We start from the raw sequence: 18,930 nt of genomic DNA, 5'->3' as shown, positions 1-18,930 counted from the left end.
TTGGCTCTAACATGCACCTTGTGAGAAAAAAACCTTGCTGGTCATGTTCTAGGTAATGCATCATTAGGTGAGTTTTACACTTCCACAGGATTGGGAGTGTGGGGAGGGGTGAGGTTAGCAGTTCTATAAAATTGGGCATAATATGGTCAGAGAATCATGTAGTCCCTACAATGCAGATTGAGGTTATTCAGCCCATCAAGTCTGCACGGACTTTCCGAAGAACATTCTACCCACCCTATCGCTGTAACCCTGCATTCCCGATGGCTAACCCACCTAGTCTGCACATTCCCAGGGCACTGGGCAATTTAGCATCCAACCTGCACATCTTTGGACTGTGGGAGGAGCCAGAGTACCTGGAGGAAACCCACCCAGACATGGGGAGAATGTGCAAAATCCTTACATAGAGTCGCCTGAGGCTGGAATTGAACCCGGTTCCCAGGTGCTGTGAGGCAGCAGTGTTCTCTATTCAGCCCATCTGTAATTTTAGTGGCCACTTAGGGGTCCCCTCGTGTGTGTATGAGATATTATATATAGTGGTTGTGAGTTACAGGTTCCTTGGGTGTCAGGACCTCGAGCATTCTCTAAACCCTCCCATAACCACTCCCCACTCTCCTCATCCACACTTTCCCATCTCACTAACCCTTGGCTCCTAACCCCATTGCCCTACTCGAGTCACTTGGATCTGTTAGTCTAATGCTGATGATTAACCCCACTTGCCTCTTGCTGCATTGCTGACCACTGCTCCCAACTCAGGGAAGCTGTCTTGTCTGGAGGCACTTGAGACCCTGTCAACCATAATAAGGACAAACCCCTTCCCACCAGGGCATGAGAGGTCATTGGACACCACCTTAGATATCACACTTGATTGCAAGACAATTCATATTAAAGAGAAAATGAATCCAGTGTTGGAACTGCAACCTTCAGTTTCTCAGTTCTTAGTGGTCCTAGCAGCTCAGACATAGTTTTCTGTTTGGGGCATGGGCCCAGAGAGTTTAAGTTTTGGCTACTCAACACAACGGTTACCAAAACCCAGATAGATATGAAATAGATGGCTTCAGGTCAAGTGCCTATTTTATTTTCACCTTCTGAGATAATGTAGTGGACAACAGCGATGAGAGATGTGGAAAGGTGTTGGGAGAGGGGAAGCAGTGTAGAAAGAGGAGATCAATCTCAAGCAGGTCAGAATAAAATCACTCCTTTTTGTGTAGAATTAAAGCACGGCTAGTTTGGAAAAGGAGGCCCCTGTTGTGCCCATGCTGGCTGTTTGGATATGCAACTTGACGAGTGCCACCGCCCTGTAGGAGCAAATTACTGCAGATGCTGGGATCCGTTGAACAGTCATCTAGACTTGAAACATTAGCTTGCTTTCTCTCAATGGATGCTGCCTGAGCTCGTATGAGCTCCAGCACTTTTTTGTTTTTTTTTAGTGCCATGACCCTTCCTTTCTTCCTAAGTCCTGCAACCCTTATCTCTGTCTCATTTTAGAATGATCCACAGTCTCGGGCAATGATTTCCAGATGTGAGGAAATCCATGGGAGGTCCATGCATTCACGACAATAAAGATCTTCTAAATCAGTTATTAGCATTAACACCTACATTGGGGAGGGGTTACATGAGGAACATATGTAATGTCTCCTAAGAGTAGAAATGACACTGTTGAGGAGTTTAATGGTACTGAAACATGGGACAATGTAATTGCAGTATTTAGTTGTGCTAAAATTATCTTCCTTTTATCTCTGAGGCCCACAGGAGGGGAGTTCAAGAGGTGATAATTGTTCAAAGATTTGAGATGTCCATTTAGCAAATATCCTTTCCCTCTTTGTCAGACTTTTTGCTGGAATCAAAAGTCAGTGTTTGGTGTACACTGAGGCAGTTAATAAAATGGGAAAGGCTGTGGCGATGACAGAAGTCCAAGTGGGCACTTTCACAAAAGGGACAGTGCATCCAAGATAACACTCCAAGATTTGGAGAAGGCAAACAGCCAGATGTTATTGGATTGTTGTGAAGATAAATTGACCAAGACCCTCCCTTTTCGCACTACTCAAGATAATGTCTCAACCAACTGCATCATTAGCCTGGCTCATAGTCAAATGAAGAATTGGCGAAAGGCGTCCGGCTTAGAGAGGACAGAACCTGGACTTTGTTTCTCTTGCCCTGCACCCTCAGCAACCGCTCCCCCTCATGGCCATACCAGTGGATCTGACTTGTTTTGTTTTCCTGATAGCTGTAACCCTTTTCTACTGAACAGCTGGGTTTCATTTTCTTTCCCAAGTGCATCATTAACAGCAGAGTGCCATATGTGAAAGTTGTGGCATTAAATGGGGGTGCAAATTGGCGAGCTAACGTGTATCATCTCACTCAAACATGTTGCCACTGCCCATCAGCGGGCTGCAGTTGTATCTGGAGAGGAAGTGACTTTCCTCATAGGCCCTGTAAGGCCCCATTGACCTATTCTCTCTAGTAATTAACATTTTTTGTATTTTTTTTAAAAATTACAAAAAGCTCATTAAGCACAAGTAAGCTCCTACTTAGCCAACATGGCACAGTTGTTAGCACTGCTGCCTCACAGTGCCAGAGACCCGGGTTCAATTCCCGACTCAGGCGACTGTGTGGAGTTTGCACATTCTCCCCGCGTCTGCGTGAGTTTTTTTCCGGGTGCTCCGGTTTCCTCCCACAGTCCAAAGATATTGGGTTAGGTGAATTGGCCATGCTAAATTGCCCGTAGTGTTAGGTAAGGGGTAAATGTAGGGGAATGGGTGGGTTGCGCTTTGGCGGGTCGGTGTGGACTTGTTGGGCCGAAGGACCTGTTTCCACACTATAAAGTAATCTATTCTAAACCACCTCATGACAGCATAAACCACGTCCCAGTCACTAACGTGTCTTTATTGTTGTGATAGGCAAAATTGAGGGGCAATTTCCTCTATCAATTCCAGAAACTGGGCGGCATGATGACTTAGTGTTAGCACTGCTGCCTCACAGCACCAGGGACCCAGGTTCAATTAACCCTTGGGCAACTGTCTGTGTAGAGTTTGCACAGTCTCCTCATGTCTACCTGGGTTTCTTCCGGGTGCACCAGTTTCCTCCCACAATCCAAAGATGTGCATGTTAGGTGAATTGGCCACGCTTAATTGCCCCACGGTGTCCAGTGATGTACACTCTAGCCACGGGAAATGCAGGGTTGCAAGGATAGGGTAGAGAGTGGGTTCGGGCAGGATCCTCTTTAGGGAGTCAGTGTGGACTCGGTTGGGCCGAATGACTTGTTCCCTGACTGTGTAGGGGTTTGCCGATGAAGAGATCGGCTGTTTTTTAATGATGCTGTTTGAGGGATACATATGTGGCCAGGACTCAGAGCAGGGGAGTTCTGCCTTCACCTGTTATGCCTGATTAGGATCTCGTTAATCCGAGAACACGGACCAGGCCTCAGCAGCCATGACAATGCTGCATTCTGTTGTGTCAGATGAGGGCAGGTGCTCAGATCTACAGAAGAGGACTTCCAGATGAGCACTACTGAGAGTGTCAATATAAAATTTAGAGCCTTAGAGGGAGGCGAAAGGTGTCAGATCAGGGCTCGATTACAGAGTGAACCTGACTCTGTTAATCCCAGCGATGACTCTGACTCTGTCTGGCTTCCGAAGATTGCACTCTCATCATAATGCTGCTTTTTCTGAGGTTAATGCCTGTTATTGGGACAGAGCAGAGGGAGCTTTTCTTTGCAACAAGCCTGTGTCATAACCGACATGGGGATCTTTGATAGTGACGCTGGTTAGCTAATTTAAGAATAAAGATCAGTTGTTTTTTTTTGTTATTGGACAAGACAGTTAACCAAGGAAAACTCCTTTCTGATTTGACGACGACAGTGGAAGGCAAAAGCAGAGCTAAGATGGGAAGGGAATAATTAAATGGGGCAGGATTAAACAGGTCACTACAATTTGGGGATTTTGGGACTAAAGTAGAAGCTGGCTGTGCAACTGTGGGGATTATGAAACTGGGGGAAAATTCTTCCCTTGAAGAATGAGGTCAGGGACACTGCCAAATACGATGGCTTGATATTAGGTAGTGGGGTTAGGGTCTAAGGGGAGGTAGGAGGAAGTTTAGAGATGATAACATCACTTTCGTCAGCAGGTTTGATTGGGATTGTCCCGTAGAGAACAGAATGTAGCAAGTTCAGAGGAAGACCAGCTTGACTGAGTGAGAGGAGCAGAGAAATTGGGGTGGGCCAGTTGTTTTCATTGAAGAGATCTGGAAAAGGTAAGAGTTCAGAGAGAGGGTCCCAAGTCAGGGTGCGTTGTGGAATGAGGGAAAGGACCCATTTAAGGGATGATGCCTGGCCAAGGAAGTGGGCACAGAGAGAAATGGCAGAAGGAGAGCTTAAAGCCTGATGAGGTGGATGTATAAGGGAATGAAACTGAGGCCTTTGCTGAGAACAGAGCATTCAGTGTCAGAGGGGAGAAGTCGGAAGGCGTCATAACTATCTGACAGAGTGAAGACCCAAGCAAAGTATGGGGTCAAAGAGAAAGTGAGGAAAGTTCTGGAGAGGTATATCAATTGGTGAAGCTTCCATTCCTTTGTACCTGAAGGGAAGATTTAAAAAGTGTTTAATAAAATGCTAAATGAGACAAGGGACAAAATTATGCCGTGGTCCAGGGATAGCCTTGAGTTGGAGGGAGTCCATGTTGCTTACGGGAGAGTATACCTCTAGCTGCACGTGGCATGAACGGTGCATCTTAAGATGCAGATAGAACAATGGTTTGAGGAAGTCTGAGTGTCTTAGAGATATCTTTAGTTAAAAACAGACAGGGTCCAGTTGGAATCCACATGGAATATGCTGAACATGGAGATGGCTGCTGAAGAAATATGTTTGTGAAAGTAGGTTTTCTTTCCCTTTAAAAACAGCTTATCAGGACAAAAAGCGAAATACGGGGCAATGAGTTTTAACAAGGCAGAATAGGCCAGTGGATATCATCTCAGAGAGAAGAACACAGCTTTAAGGGGTTTCACAATCCTGGATGTGAATTAAACGCTAATGTAAAGGCCTAATATTGTGCTGGAAATTTAAAAATAAATTACTGGAAGTGCTGGGCAGGTCTTTTAGCATCTATGAAGAGAAACAGCACTAACTGAAATGTTAACTTTGTTCCTCTCTCCACAGATGCTGGCTGCCTGCTGAGTGATGCTGGCATCCTCCATTTTGCTTTCAGGTTTTCAGAATCAGCGACTCTTTTGCTTTTGTATTTGTGTTCTATTTTTAAGAAATTTCGAGATTTGGACCAAAAATGGCTTCACACATGCACAAACAAAACACTGTGGGTGCTGGAAACCTGACGAGTTCTGAAAGAACTCAATGGTTTTGGCAATAGAGGAGGAGAGGGAAAATGAGACATCGTGCTTCAGCTTGAAGATTATTTTGGTCAAAATTGGAAAGGGGATTGGAGACGTCTAAGGTCTTAAATAAGTAGAGAGGCAAAGAAAGGGACAAGCGTTTTATGGAAGGGTCTGTGATAGGCAAGAAGTTAGGATAACTTCATTACAAAACGGGTAGTGGTCTAAGTAAGGCTAGGGTTAGCTCTGAAGGTGGCCGCTGGACCTGAAATGTTAACTCGGCTTTCTCTCCACAGATGCTGCCAGACCTGCTGAGCTTTTTTCAGCAATTTCTGATTTTTGTTTCTGATTTCCAGCATCTGCAATTCTTGTTTTGTTTATTTATGTCACACTGATGGGGAGCTTTGTAAAGCTATATTCATTATAAAATATTTAAAGCTCGCTCTCTCCTATTTTCTGCTAAGTCATCTGGACCAGAGCTCATTGGGTTGGATCTCTGATTCTGGATGAAAAGGTCAAACCCAACCATGGAAATAATCAGCTTGTAGATAGCCTTTGGATTTCTGTGATAGGCAGGTTGATAGCTACTACTCACTTTATTTTGAAGGGTGTGGACATTGAATAAAATGACATGAGCACCAGATGAATGATCTAGACATTGGATGATGGGCAGTGGGCACCAGTTTATGTCCAGATCAGCAAGTTTTAGGTGTGTCTCTGTATTCCCAAAAAAGCCTCTGGCTTAAGAACGGTCTTGCTCCCCACGTGGACCATCCTCATTGTCCCAGGCAGTCGAATCCTTGCTCTATGGTCATGCATGATGAACTGTACTCTGGAGAAACCCTGGAAGACATTGGCACCCATGGGCGATGCCCTAGCGAACGTTACCACCTCTGGAATAAGAGATCATGTTCAGTCGAAGAGGGGGGAAGCCACAAAGCTAATCTTGGACTCTCTTTGAGCATTCCCTTCTATGACGTGAAGTTTAGGAGGTGCAATCGGAATGGGAAAGGTGACCCTGTAGTCGTTAATTTGCTAGAACAACCGTTTTTTTTCTTACATTCACAGGACAAGGGCATTGCTAGCTAGGCCAGCATTTAATGTCTACCCCCAGAGAGCAGTTAAGAGTCAATCACATTGCTGCAGATCTGGAGTCACATGTCATTTGGATGGTTGCTTGAATAGGAAAGGTTTGGAAGGCTATGGGCCAGGAGCAGGCAGGGTGGGAGTAGTTTAGTTTGGGATCATATTTAGCATGGATTTGTTGGACCAAAGGGTTCGTTTCCGTGCTGTATGACCAGGTAAGGACAGCAGTTTCCTTCTCTAAAAGACATTAATGAACCAGATGGGATTCATTAGGCCCTTAATTCCAGATTTTTATTTTATTTGTTTGAATTCAAATTCCACCATCTGTCATGGCGGGACTTGAACCTGGGTCCCCAGGACAGTACATGGGTCTCCGGATTAATAGAGCAACAAAAATACCACTAGGCCGTTGCCTCCCATTTGTTTCATGTGGTTCTCCCTTTGCTTTTGCAGAATGAAGCAGCTCGGCGATTGGAGTATCTGGCTGTCGACGGGGCAGTGATTTCTGGTAAACCAGGCCACACTCTCTCTCTCTCTCCCTTTTTTTCTCCCCCCTGTTGGAGGCAGTGAGGGAGAGAGGGAAGCCCTTCCATCCTCGAGAGCACAGGGGCAGCGATGGCAGGAGAGAAAGCCCAGCCCAAAGTGATGGATGCCCAGAAGCTGGCCAGCCTCCTGCGGAGTGGTGTCGGGGCAACGCTGGTGATTGACAGTCGCTCATTCGTGGAGTACAACACCTCTCACGTGCTGAACTCGGTGAACATCTGCTGCTCCAAGCTGGTGAAACGAAGGCTACAGCAAGACAAGTTCTCTATCGCCGAGCTGATCCAGCCCTCTGGCAAGATGAAGGTACTGTGTCCTACCTCCTTCCCCCTACAGCGATACCCTGATGGTGGCAACTCCATGCCCTCACTGAGTGCTCTATGCTTGCAGGGAGCACCAACACCTGTATCCTTCCTTTTCACTTCCTGTCTGTCTGTCTGTTCTGGCATCAGTGAGTGTGAGTTTATTCAGTTCCACTTATATGGCAGGAGAAAGTGAGGACTGCAGATGCTGGAGACCAGAGTTGAAAAGTGTGGTGCTGGAAAAACACAGCAGGCTAGACAGCATCCGAGGAGCAGGAGAATCGACATTCCGAGCATAAACCCTTCTTCAGGAATGAGGCTGGTGTGCCAAGCGGGCTTAGATAAAAGGTGGGGATGGGGGGAGAATTTGGGGGAGGGGCGCTGGGAATATGATAGGTGGAAGGAGGTGAGGGTGAGAGTGATAGGCCGGTGAGGGCGGAGAGGTCGGGAAGAAGATTGCAGGTCAAGAGGGCGGTGCTGAGTCCGGGGGTTGGGACTGAGATAAGGTGGGAGGAGGGGAAATGAGGAAGCTGGAGAAATCTGCATTCATCCCGTGTGGTTGGAGGGTTCCTAGGCGGAAGATGAGGCACCTCATTTTCCGCCTTGGAATCCTCTAACCGCACATAATGAATGTGGATTTCTCCAGCTTCCTCATTTCCCATTCTCCCACCTTATCTCAGTCCCAATCCCCTGATTCAGCACCGCCCTCTTGACCTGCAATCTTCTTCTCGACCTCTCCGCCCCAACTGCCTCTCCGGCCTCACCTCCTTCCACCTATCATGTTCCCAGTGCCCCCCACCCCCACCTTTTATCTCAGCCCTTATCTCTCTCCCATCCATGTCCCTACTCTATAATTTTTTTATCCGTGATGTGGAGGAGCTGGTGTTAGACTGGGGTGGACAAGGTTAAAAATCACCCAACACCAGGTTATAGTCCAACAGGTTCATTTGGAAGCACTAGCTTTCAGTTACCCAATGAAGGAGCAGTGCTCCAAAAACTAATGCTTTCAAATAAACGATAACCTGGTGTTGTGTGATTTTTAACTTTCTTTAGCCCCATTAGTGGCTTTCTTCTGCGCCAATTCAAATCACTTTTTTAGACTCTTCTTCCAATACCCATCCCACTGCAGTTTATCTCTCTCTCTCTCTCTCTCTTTCTCTCTCTCAAAGCCAATAACATTACAAAGAGTGAAAGACTGGATTAAGGTAGAGCTCTGGAGCCCCGCTGTAATTGGCTGCCTATGACATCATTGCCCTGGCCCTTGCAGAGCTAAATACTGTGGCAGATTGAACACAAACAGCATGCCGCCTGGCACCGTGCCTGTGTGATTGATGCGGGTGTGTTTATGGTGCTGCTTGCAACCTCCATTGTCATTTTGCCATCTTGAGCTGCTGAATATTTATTAGGTTAGCGACAGACCCTTCTCTCCCTTACCCCACCCCAGCCACAAACAACATGTCTACTCAAGTGCTTTTGTCTGAATTCTGGTTGTGGAGTAGATTAAGCACCCACCACCTCCCCACCCTCTGTATTAACCAAAGAATCGACGATTCCAAATGTTAGTCTCTTTGTTTTCTTCTTCTTCTTGGATGCTTTGATTCATCCCGGCACTTGTTAACTAGTTTGTGGCAGCTCAGGATTCATGTGTCAGGGAGGGAAGGAGAGAGAGAGAGAGACCAACATTAGCTGAATTGCAACAAAGGTGTTTCTTACTGGAAAAGGTCTGCTCAAAGATTTGTTTTAAAAATATCCACCACAAGCTCCACTGTAACCTCAGCTGCTCAAGGCACTTGTACACGGTCTAAGGTCTGTTTCCTCATCTATGCTGAGGCTAACGCACTTTTAATATAAAGCATATATTTATGTAGATAAGTCCCTGGGAGAGCGCGGCCTCTGTGGGCGAACACTTCTTTAACACTGGCTCTCTGTGGGACCAAGATAGTGTCTCCAAAGCCGGGCAACTTTATACTGAAATGTCCACAATGGAGGGAACAATTCCCTATCTACCATTTTAACCTGAAGAGAATTGAGAGGTCCAGCATTGACTGAGAAAGAGGTACAAGTTTGGGTGCTGTCCCAGTAACTGCAGGGTATGTTCATTGTACTCACAGACAGCAGTTATGGGGGTTTCTGGGTGAAGGGACAGAACAAGAGAGCCTAGTCATAATTAAGACTATCCCTCTACACTAAGTATTGGTCTGTAGCCTTCCACAACAGGGTCCTTTCGAGGATGATGATTAGAAAATTTACAAAATTAACACTGTAGCAGACATGGGGAAACAATAGTTTGCATTAAATCAGTACCTCTCTCAACCTTTACCACCCTAGAGGGTTGCAAGTGGCTCAGAACAGCCTGAACTCAAAACAACAGAGGCATGTAACACTGCAACCTAAGGTAAGTGAACAGTGGTAATGTCCCTATGTCAGTAGTACCCCAGGATAATATTCTAGGTATATCAAATTCAGCTATGGACAGTGATGAATGAAGGCGATGGCGTTGTGGTATTGTCACTAGCCTATCAATCCAGACACCCGGGTCATGTTACAGGGACCTGGATTCAAATTCCACCATGGTGGGATTTGAATTTAATTTTAAAAGTCTAGAATTAAGAGTCTAATGATGACCATGAAATTGTTGTGAATTTGGGGAAAGAAATCTGCTGTCCTTATCTGGTTGGGTCTTCTTGTGACTCCAGACACACAGAAATATTGGGCAATTGGAGATTGGCAATAAATGGTGGCCTAGGCAGTCACATTAAAATGTTTGAAAATTCAAATTTTGGTGCAGATATCATTTTGTTAAAACTTCAAAATATCAATTTGTAACACCAAACGTTGATGGTGTGTCCAACGATGTCGTTCTCCACTGAAAGATTTGGTGAACTGTCTTCACTAGTTTGTTCTTGTCTTTCTAAAATGCGTGGATTGCACCAACTAAGTGTAGCCAGGCAGAGATCAGTGTCCTCACAAGAGCTGAGGAAAGGCGAAACAAAATGTGGCAAGGGCAGTTATGGGGGTTTGTTTAATGAAGTCCTCTTTAATTCCCAGCATTCCTCAGTTTAGCAGATGAAGGGGAAATAATGTCATGAAAAGCTCCCAGTCAATGCCTTTCCCTGACCCTCCTCCCCATAAGATGTTCAGTGGACTGGCACAGAGCGAATGATGGTTCGATTTTATCGAAAATAATACTGCAAAGGCAGGAAAGCTGCCCCTTGACTATAGAGTTGAAGGTGATGCCTGGCTTTCTAGCTTTACCTGGACCCACCTTGCTGATGCTGTTGCACCAGGCTCTCTCTTCACAAGCAGCATTGGCAGTGTCAGCTTGCAAGGATCAGCGGAGGAGGTTGGGAAAGAGAATGAAAATGAAAGATGTGAACTGAGGTAGAGGCTCTCTGAGAATGGTACTGATGAGCCATGGGATATACTCCGAGTGAGACCTATCCTTCATAGCTTCTGTCCAGCATCTGGGCACATACTAGGTGGCAGATAGTCAAGAACGGCTAACAAAGATATCTCCAGAAGTCGCATTTCAGCCACTGAGCTGCTCGATGTGACGTCTGTTTCATGTCTTCACCAAAATGAGTTTCCAGAGAGTTCCATCTTTGGTGAGTGGTGGTACTTGAAAATGTTCCAGCCAAAACTCTCCTGAATCATCAAATAATTATACAAATTGGAACAAGACTGTTTGATTAGCCCATTGTGCCTGTGCTGGAACATTTAAAGAGCTAGTAAAAAGTGAGGTCTGCAGATGCTGGAGATCAGAGCTGAAAATGTGTTGCTGGTTAAAGCACAGCAGGTCAGGCAGCATCCAAGGAACAGGAAATTCGACGTTTCGGGCCAGAGCCTGATGAAGGGCTCTGGCCCGAAACGTCGAATTTCCTGTTCCTTGGATGCTGCCTGACCTGCTGTGCTTTAACCAGCAACACATTTTCAGCATTTAAAGAGCTATCCAATTCATCCAGTAATGGGAAGTAGAGCTTCTGTGGAACTGAGAGAAATGGGTGGTGAGCTCCTTGAAGTGTTTATAATTCTGAGAGGTCCTGAAAGGATGGATACTGAGAGGCTGTTTCCAACAACACCTCCTCCCCTCACCCCGCTACAATTTTTGAATGTATAAAACTGGTGTGGGTGTGTAAAGTGTTGGCGTTAAGAGGCCAGCCAGTTAGGAGTGAGGTAAGGAGACTTGCTTTGCAAATCTTTTGAGAAACCTTTTGGTATGCCCCTATTTTAATGGGGGCAAGTTAGGACTGTAGATGCTGGAGGTCAGAGCCGAAGAGCGTGGTGCTGGAAAAGCACAGCAGGTCAGGCAGCATCTGAGGAGCAGGAGATTCGACATTTCAAGCATAGGCCCTTCATCAGGAATGACGGGCTGATGAAGGACTTATGCTCAATGTTGATTCACCTGCTCCTCGGATGCTGCTTGACCAGCTGTGCTTTTCCAGCGCCACACACTTTGACCCTATGTTAATAGGGTTTGAATGCTCAGTCATTGAGCATATTGGGGACTAAAATCCAATGAATGTGGGACTCTAAGGCAATTGAGCGATTTGAAAGCTGGCAGGCAAGTAGAGCTTAGGCAGAGCATGATCCAAGGAGTTGCTGAAGGTCAGAGCAGACTGAAGGAAATCCGCTCTTCCTGTTTCACACGTTCAGTCCTCCAGGTTTACCTTTTGATCCTGCACGTTGTTTCCTTCCAAATACTTTGTCCAATTACCTCTTGAAAGTTACTATTGAATCTGTTCCTGCAGTGCATTCCAAACCATTACAATTCCCCGTGTCAAAAAAATAATCTCTGTCTGCAATCCTAAACCAGTTCTCTTTATCAATACTCTTAACTCTGTCCCCATTGACTGTTGGAGCGTCCAACCAGTTTATGCAGTTTTACCTGCTTTTACTTCACAAATCACAACTTTGAGCACCTCTAACAAATCTCTCCATAGAGTATATAAGGCTTTCAATCCCAGTCTGTCCACAAAACTAAAGTTCCCAAATTCTGCTAAAAATCTGAACAGAAAATGTTGGAAATACCCAGCAGGCCGGGCAGCATCTGTGGAAAGAGAAATATTTTGGGTAAAAAACTGATGAAAGATCACATTAATTCGGTCACTTCCTCTCTCCACAGATGCTGCCTGACCTGCTGAGGGTTTCCAGCACTTTGTTTTTATTCCAGACTTTCACATTTGCAGTATCTTGCTTCTGGGTTACCATTAGATTAGATTACTTACAGTGTGGAAACAGGCCCTTCGGCCCAACAAGTCTACACCAACCCGCCAAAGCGCAACCCACCCATACCCCTACATTTACCCCTTACCTAACACTACGGGCAATTTAGCATGGCCAATTCACCTGACCCGCGCATCTTTGGACTGTGGGAGGAAACCGGAGCACCCGGAGGAAACCCACGCAGACACGGGGAGAACATGCAAACTCCACACAGTCTATTGCCTGAGTCGGGAATTGAACCCGGGTCTCAGGCGCTGTGAAGCAGCAGTGCTAACCACTGTGCCACCGTGCCACCCACATTGTAGTAAATGTGTCTCTCCTGGCCAAGCCTTGATGAGAATGCACCTGATTCAGCCTTCTCTCTACACTGAGAGAAATATCTCTCCTTCAATGGCCCTCCTTTGGTTTTATGGACAGTCACATTCAGAATGTGCCTGTGAAGTGGGCTGTCCCTCATGTGCTGCCAGTCCCATCCCCTAGAATCAGCTCATTAGAGCAGCTGCAGTTAGAGCTGAAACCATTGTTCTCAATCCCTATGCCATTCTCCAGCCACCAACTCCATCCCTAACCCCGACTATAGCCATCTGTGCCAACCTTGGTGTTGTATTTGACTGATCTGAGATTCATCTGAGCTTTATTTTGTGGCATCACCTGACTTTTCCCTATCTCAGCTTGCCTGATGCGGAAACTCTCAAACTTACCCTTGTAATCTTCGGTTTTGACTGCTCACCCACATTCAACTCTCTGCACGTCTGAGATCATCCAAAACTCTGGCTATGCCTTTTTGTTTTGTTAAATTGAAGAATCCCTACAGAGTGGAAACAGACCCTTCGGCACAACAAGTCCACACCAAGCCTCTGAAGAGTAAACTACCCAGACCCATTCCTCTTACCCTTTATTTACCCCTGACTTATACACCTGACCTGCACATCCCTAGACACTGTGGGGAAATTTAGCACGGCCAATTTTCCTAACCTGTACATCTTTGGATTGCAGAAGGAAACCAGCACACACACGGGGAAAATGAGCAAACTCCACACAGACAGTCGCCTGAGGTTGGTATCAAACCCGGGTCCCTGGCGCCATGAGGCAGCAGTGCTAACCCTTGAGTCACTGTGCTGCCCATCTCCTCCCTTACTTCCTCCTTTAACCAAACTATTAATCACCTGACCTAATATCTCTTGTGTGGTGTCATGTTTTGTGTTGTCCTTTTCCTGTGCAGTGCCTTGGGCCATTTTATGTCGGAAAAGTCACTATAGAACAGTGTTATCAAAATTGTCGAACCTCCGAGCCACTGAACACCAGGTGTGAAGTTGACATCAGACAGTCATCTGCCAAACCTACCATACGCCCATGATGCCAGTTATTCCAAGGTACCAGAACAAGACACTCTGTTACTTCTCCACCTCACTCACACGCCACCAGCCAATCTACTGGATGGTTCAATAAAATCGCAACAGTGGCAGATATTCTCTCAACATCTTTTCATTTCCCGTTAATTTTGCCTTTGTAGTTAGCAGTACAAGCTTCACGCATAGGGATATGACCTAGTCATGTCACAAGGATGCCCAAAAGCCTTGCCCTTGCGAGGTCAGAGGTCACTGTTTGTTTCTTCTTTAGGCTAATGTCACACTCCACAGTTAGGCCCCTCAAACAAGCTGTCTTCATTGGGGGGGTGGGGGGATCTTATGATGAAATAAAATTACACTACTCCAAGTAATATTAGTTTTACCTTCCGACAGAATTAATATTTTAGACAGCTCCAATTTGGTATTTCCTTAGCATTACATTGTCCTTTTTGTTTAGGTCCTGGATGTGGTTTTGAACTCAATCTTGTGACATAGAGGTGAGTCTGACACTCGAGCACCTCATCCTGACTGTGTTTGTTTTTAGAAGCATCTGTTTAGATACTGTGAGCCCAAAGGGGCTTCAGCTGTGTATGTGGGCAGTGAGCTCCTCCCCCATCGTGCTGCAGGCTTCAATTGCTTCCTAATCACGTGTCTCAATCCTAATTATCAGCATTCATCAGCTGAAGTGAGCATCAAAAAAGAGATGTAGATTTGCTGGCTGGGGAGGACAGACAGCTGGAACTGCAGCACAACATCTGTGTCTCAATAGCAACATGTGCAGGCAGCGTAGCTATATCCAGGAACTGACATCAAGGCAAATTGTTTTATCACATCATTTGGCAAATATAGTTTTTTTTTAAAATGAGGTTTGGCAAGCACAATTCCAGCAAAGGTGCTGTAAGGTTGAAGTTTGTCTTTAGCAGGAGTCATTGCCCACTGGTAAACACATTCTGTTCACTTCCAATGAAACGGAATCCTGAACAGGAGCTGTAGATGTTTACAATTGGTAATTGAGCTTTGCTACTGATTCCAGATTCAAACGTTGACAAGATATAGGAGCAGAATTAGGCCATTCAGCCCACAAAATGAGCTCCACCATTCAATCATGGCTGACATGTTTCCCAAAGTGGCAATGTGCCTCATTGGTTAGCACTGCTGTCTCACAGCACCAGGGACCTGGGTTTGATTCCTGCCTCAGATGACTATCTGTGTGGAGTTCGCACATTCTCCCCATGTCTGCGTGGGTTTGCTCCAGGTACACTGGTTTCTTCCCACAATCTGAAGATGTGCAGGTCAGGTGAATTGGCCATGCTAAATTGCCTAAAGTGTTCAGGGATGTGTGGGTTTGGTGCATTAGTCAAGGGTAAATGTAGGATAGGGGAATGAGTCTGGGTGGTTTACTCTTCAGAGGGTCACTGTGGACTTGTTGGACAGAATGGCCTGTTTCTAATTCTGTAACTGCAGGAATTCAAATTCTAATTCAAATCCCATTCACCTGCTTTCTTCCTGTAGCCCTCGATCCAGTCCCCTTACTAGTCCAAGAATCTATCCATCTCGGTCTTAAATACATTCAATGATTTGGCCTCCACAGATTTCTGTAGCAATGAATATCATAGATTCGCCACCCTCAGGCTGAAGAAATTCCTCTTCATTTCAGTTCTAAAAGGGTGTCCCTTCATTCTGAGGCTGTGTCCTCAGGTCCTAGTCTCTCCTAATAATAGTGGAAATATCTTCTCTATGTCTGCTCTGTCCAAACCACTCAGTATTCTGTAAGTTCCAATTAAATCCCCTGCTCTCCCATCCTTGTAAACTCCATCAAGTAAGACCAAGAGTTTACAACATTTCCTCATATGACAATGCCTTCATCTCCAGGATCATTCTTGTAAATCTCAGTATACCCCTCTAAGCCTGCACATCCTTCCTTAGATACAGGGCCCAGAACTGCTCACAATATTCCAGATGCAGTCAGACCAGAGCCCTTCTACAGTCTCAGCAAAACATCTCTACTCTTGTATTCTAGCCCTCTCAAAATGAATACAAACATTGCAATTCCTTCATAACTGCCAACTGAACGTGCATGTTGAGTCCTGAACTAGGACTCCTAAGTCCCTTTAGTGCTTTAGATTTTCAAAGCCTTTCCCCATTTTAAAAAAACAATCTAGATCTCTATTCTACATACCAAAGTAAATAACCTCACACTTTCCGACACTGTATTCCATCTGCTGCTTATTTGCCCACTCTCATGGCCTGTCCAAGTCCTTCTGCAGCCTCACTGCTTCTTCAATACTACCTGTCCCTCCAACTATATTTGTGACATCTGCAAACCCAGCAACAATGCCCTCGGTTCCTTCATCCATTAATATATAATATGAATAGCTGTCATCCCAATACTGATCCCTGTGGAACTTACTAGTCACCAGCTGCCATCCTGACAAGACCCATTTATCCCAAAATCTGCCTGCACGTAGGCAACTAATCCTCTGTCCATTGCTAAAACCTTGTCCCATGTGTGTTATCTTGAGTAGCAATCTCCTGTATGGCACCTTGTTAAAGGCCTTCTGGAAATCCAAATAGATCACGCTCACTGGCTCGCCTTTGTTTAACTGCTCATTACCTCGTCAAAGAATTGGAACAGATTTGTCAGGCATGACTTCCCCTTAACAAAGCTATGCAGACATGAACTGGCCTATAATTTCCTGCTTTCATTCTTCCTTCCTTCCTAAACCAGGTTGTTACAGTAGTCCTCTTCCACTCCTCTGGGGCCCTCCCTGAAACCAATAATTCCTGATAGACCACCACCAATACCTCCTGAAAGACCACCAGCACAATTTCCTTAGCCATCTCCTTCAGAACTCTGGGTTGCAGTGCATCTGGTCCAGGTGATTTATCCACCTTCAGACCTTTCAGCTTCTCCAGCACCTTCTCCTTAGTGATGACCACTACCCCCATGTCTGACCCCTGACTGTCCTGACATTCTGCTGTGCTACTGGTGTCCTTCACTGTGAAAACTGATACAAAGTACCTATCTGGTTCTTCTGCCATTTCTTTGATTCTCATTAATATTACTCCAGCCTAACTTTCCAGTGGTCCAATGTCTACTCTTGCCTCTCTCTTGCCTTTTAGAAGTCATTTATATTACTAGCTAGCTTACTCTCATATTTCATCTTCTTTCCCCTTTATTGCTTTTCTTGCCAATCCTCTAGTTTCTCACTAATCTTCACCACATTGTATACATTTTCTTTTGCTTTTATGCTGTCCCTGACTTCCTCAACAGCCATGATTGCCTCACCCTCCCCTTAGTATATTTCTTCCTTGGGATGGACTTCTGCCATTGGGCGGTACAGTGGCTCAGTGGTTAGCACTGCTGCCTCGGTGTCAGAGATCCGGGTTTGATTCCAGCCTTGGGCGACTGTGTGGGTTTCCTCCGGGTGCTCTGGTTTCCTCCCACAGTCCAAAGATGTACATGTTAGGTGAATTGGCTGTGCTAAAAAAATTGTCCATAGTGTTCAGGGATGTGTGGGTTAGGTACATTTAGTTAGGGGTAAATCTAGAGCAGGAGGGGAATAGGTTTCAGTGGGTTACTCTTCGGAAGGTCGGTGTGGACTTGTTGGACTGAATGACCTGTTTCCGCACTGTAGGGATTCTATGTTTGCTGCTCCACCATCTTACCTGCTGGGCTCCCCTTCCAATCAACTCTGGCCATGTCCTCCCTCATGTCTTTTGTAGTTACCTTTACTCAATTGTAATACCACTACCTCTGATTTCAGCTTCTACCTCTCAAACTGCACGGTGAATTCTATCACTGACCCCTAGGGGTTCCTTCACCTTAAGCTCCCTAATTAAAACTGTCTCATTACACACCACCAAACACAGCATTGCCTCTTCCCCAGTGGGCTTTTCCACTAACTGTTCTTAAAAAAACCATCCCATAGACATTCCATGAATTCTTTTTCTTCAGATTTGCTACTAACCTGATTTTCCCAGTCCACCAGCATGCTGAAGTCCCCCATGAATATTGTAATACTGTCTTTCTTGAATGCCTTTTCTCATAGCAGGGAGGAAAGAGTCGTGTGAGGGAGCTGTGGTTTAATAAGGAATTGGAATCCCTTGTTAAAGGGAAGAGGGCGGCCTATGTAAAGATGAGGCGTGAAGGTTCAATTGGGGCGATTGAGAGTTATAAGGTAGCCAGGAAGGATCTGAAGAGAGAGCTAATAGCAGCAAGGAGGGGACATAAAAAATCCTGGGTTGGTAGGATTAGGGAAAACCCAAAGGCTTTCTATAGGTATGTCAGGAATAAAAGAATGACTAGAGTAGGAATAGATCCAGTCAAGGATAGTAGTGGGAAGTTGTGCGTGGTGGCTGGAGAGACACTGAATGAATACTTTTCGTCAGTATTCACTCAGGAACAGGACATTGTTGCCGATGTGAATATTGAGTCACAATTAATTAGAATGGATGGCTTTGAGGTATGTAGGGAAGAGGTGTTGGAAATTCTGGAAAGGGTGAAAATAGATAAGTCCCCTGGGCCTCATGGCATTTATCCTAGGATTTTCTGGGAAACAAAGGAGGAGATTGCAGAGCCATTGGCCTTGATTTTTATGTCCTCATTGTATACAGGAATAGTGCCAGAAGACTGGAGGATAGCAAATGTGGTTCCCTAATTCAAGAAAGGGAGTAGGGATAAACCTAGTAACTATAGGCCGGTGAGTCTCACTTCTGTTGTGGGCAGAGTCTTAGAGAGAATTGTAAGGGATAGGATTTATGAACATCTGGATAGGAATAATGTGATCAAGGATAGTCAGCATGGTTTTGAGAAGGGCAGGTCGTGCCTCACAAACCTTATTGAATTCTTTTGAGAAGGTGACTAAGGAGGTGGACGAGAGTAAAGCGGTAGATGTGGTGGATATGGATTTTGGTAAGGCGTTTGATAAGGTTCCCCATGGTAGGCTACTGCAAAAACTACGGAGGTATGGCATTGAGGGTGCGTTAGAGGTTTGGATTAGGAATTGGCTGGCTGGAAGAAGACAGAGGGTAGTAGTCGATGGTAAAGATTCATCTTGGAGTGCAGTTACTAGCAGTGTTCCGCAAGGATCTGTTTTGGGACCATTGCT

General features: G+C 45.5%; 1 protein-coding gene across 1 annotated transcript in view; it reads left to right on the top strand.

Annotated features, from left to right (window-relative positions):
* Positions 1-18,930, top strand: part of LOC132824365 (dual specificity protein phosphatase 8-like) — a 229,298-nt gene that overhangs the window by 34,532 nt on the left and 175,836 nt on the right. The window contains exon 2 of the mRNA XM_060838756.1: positions 6,859-7,251. Coding sequence (XP_060694739.1) covers positions 7,021-7,251 — 231 coding nt within the window. The 5' untranslated portion in view covers positions 6,859-7,020. The remainder of the gene's footprint in view (positions 1-6,858; positions 7,252-18,930) is intronic.

The sequence above is a fragment of the Hemiscyllium ocellatum genome, chromosome 18, assembly GCF_020745735.1.
Source record: "Hemiscyllium ocellatum isolate sHemOce1 chromosome 18, sHemOce1.pat.X.cur, whole genome shotgun sequence".
In the NCBI taxonomy this organism is placed as follows: Eukaryota; Metazoa; Chordata; class Chondrichthyes; order Orectolobiformes; family Hemiscylliidae; genus Hemiscyllium; species Hemiscyllium ocellatum.
The sequence above is the reverse complement of the archived record's forward strand: the minus strand, read 5'-3'. Positions and strand labels throughout refer to the sequence as shown.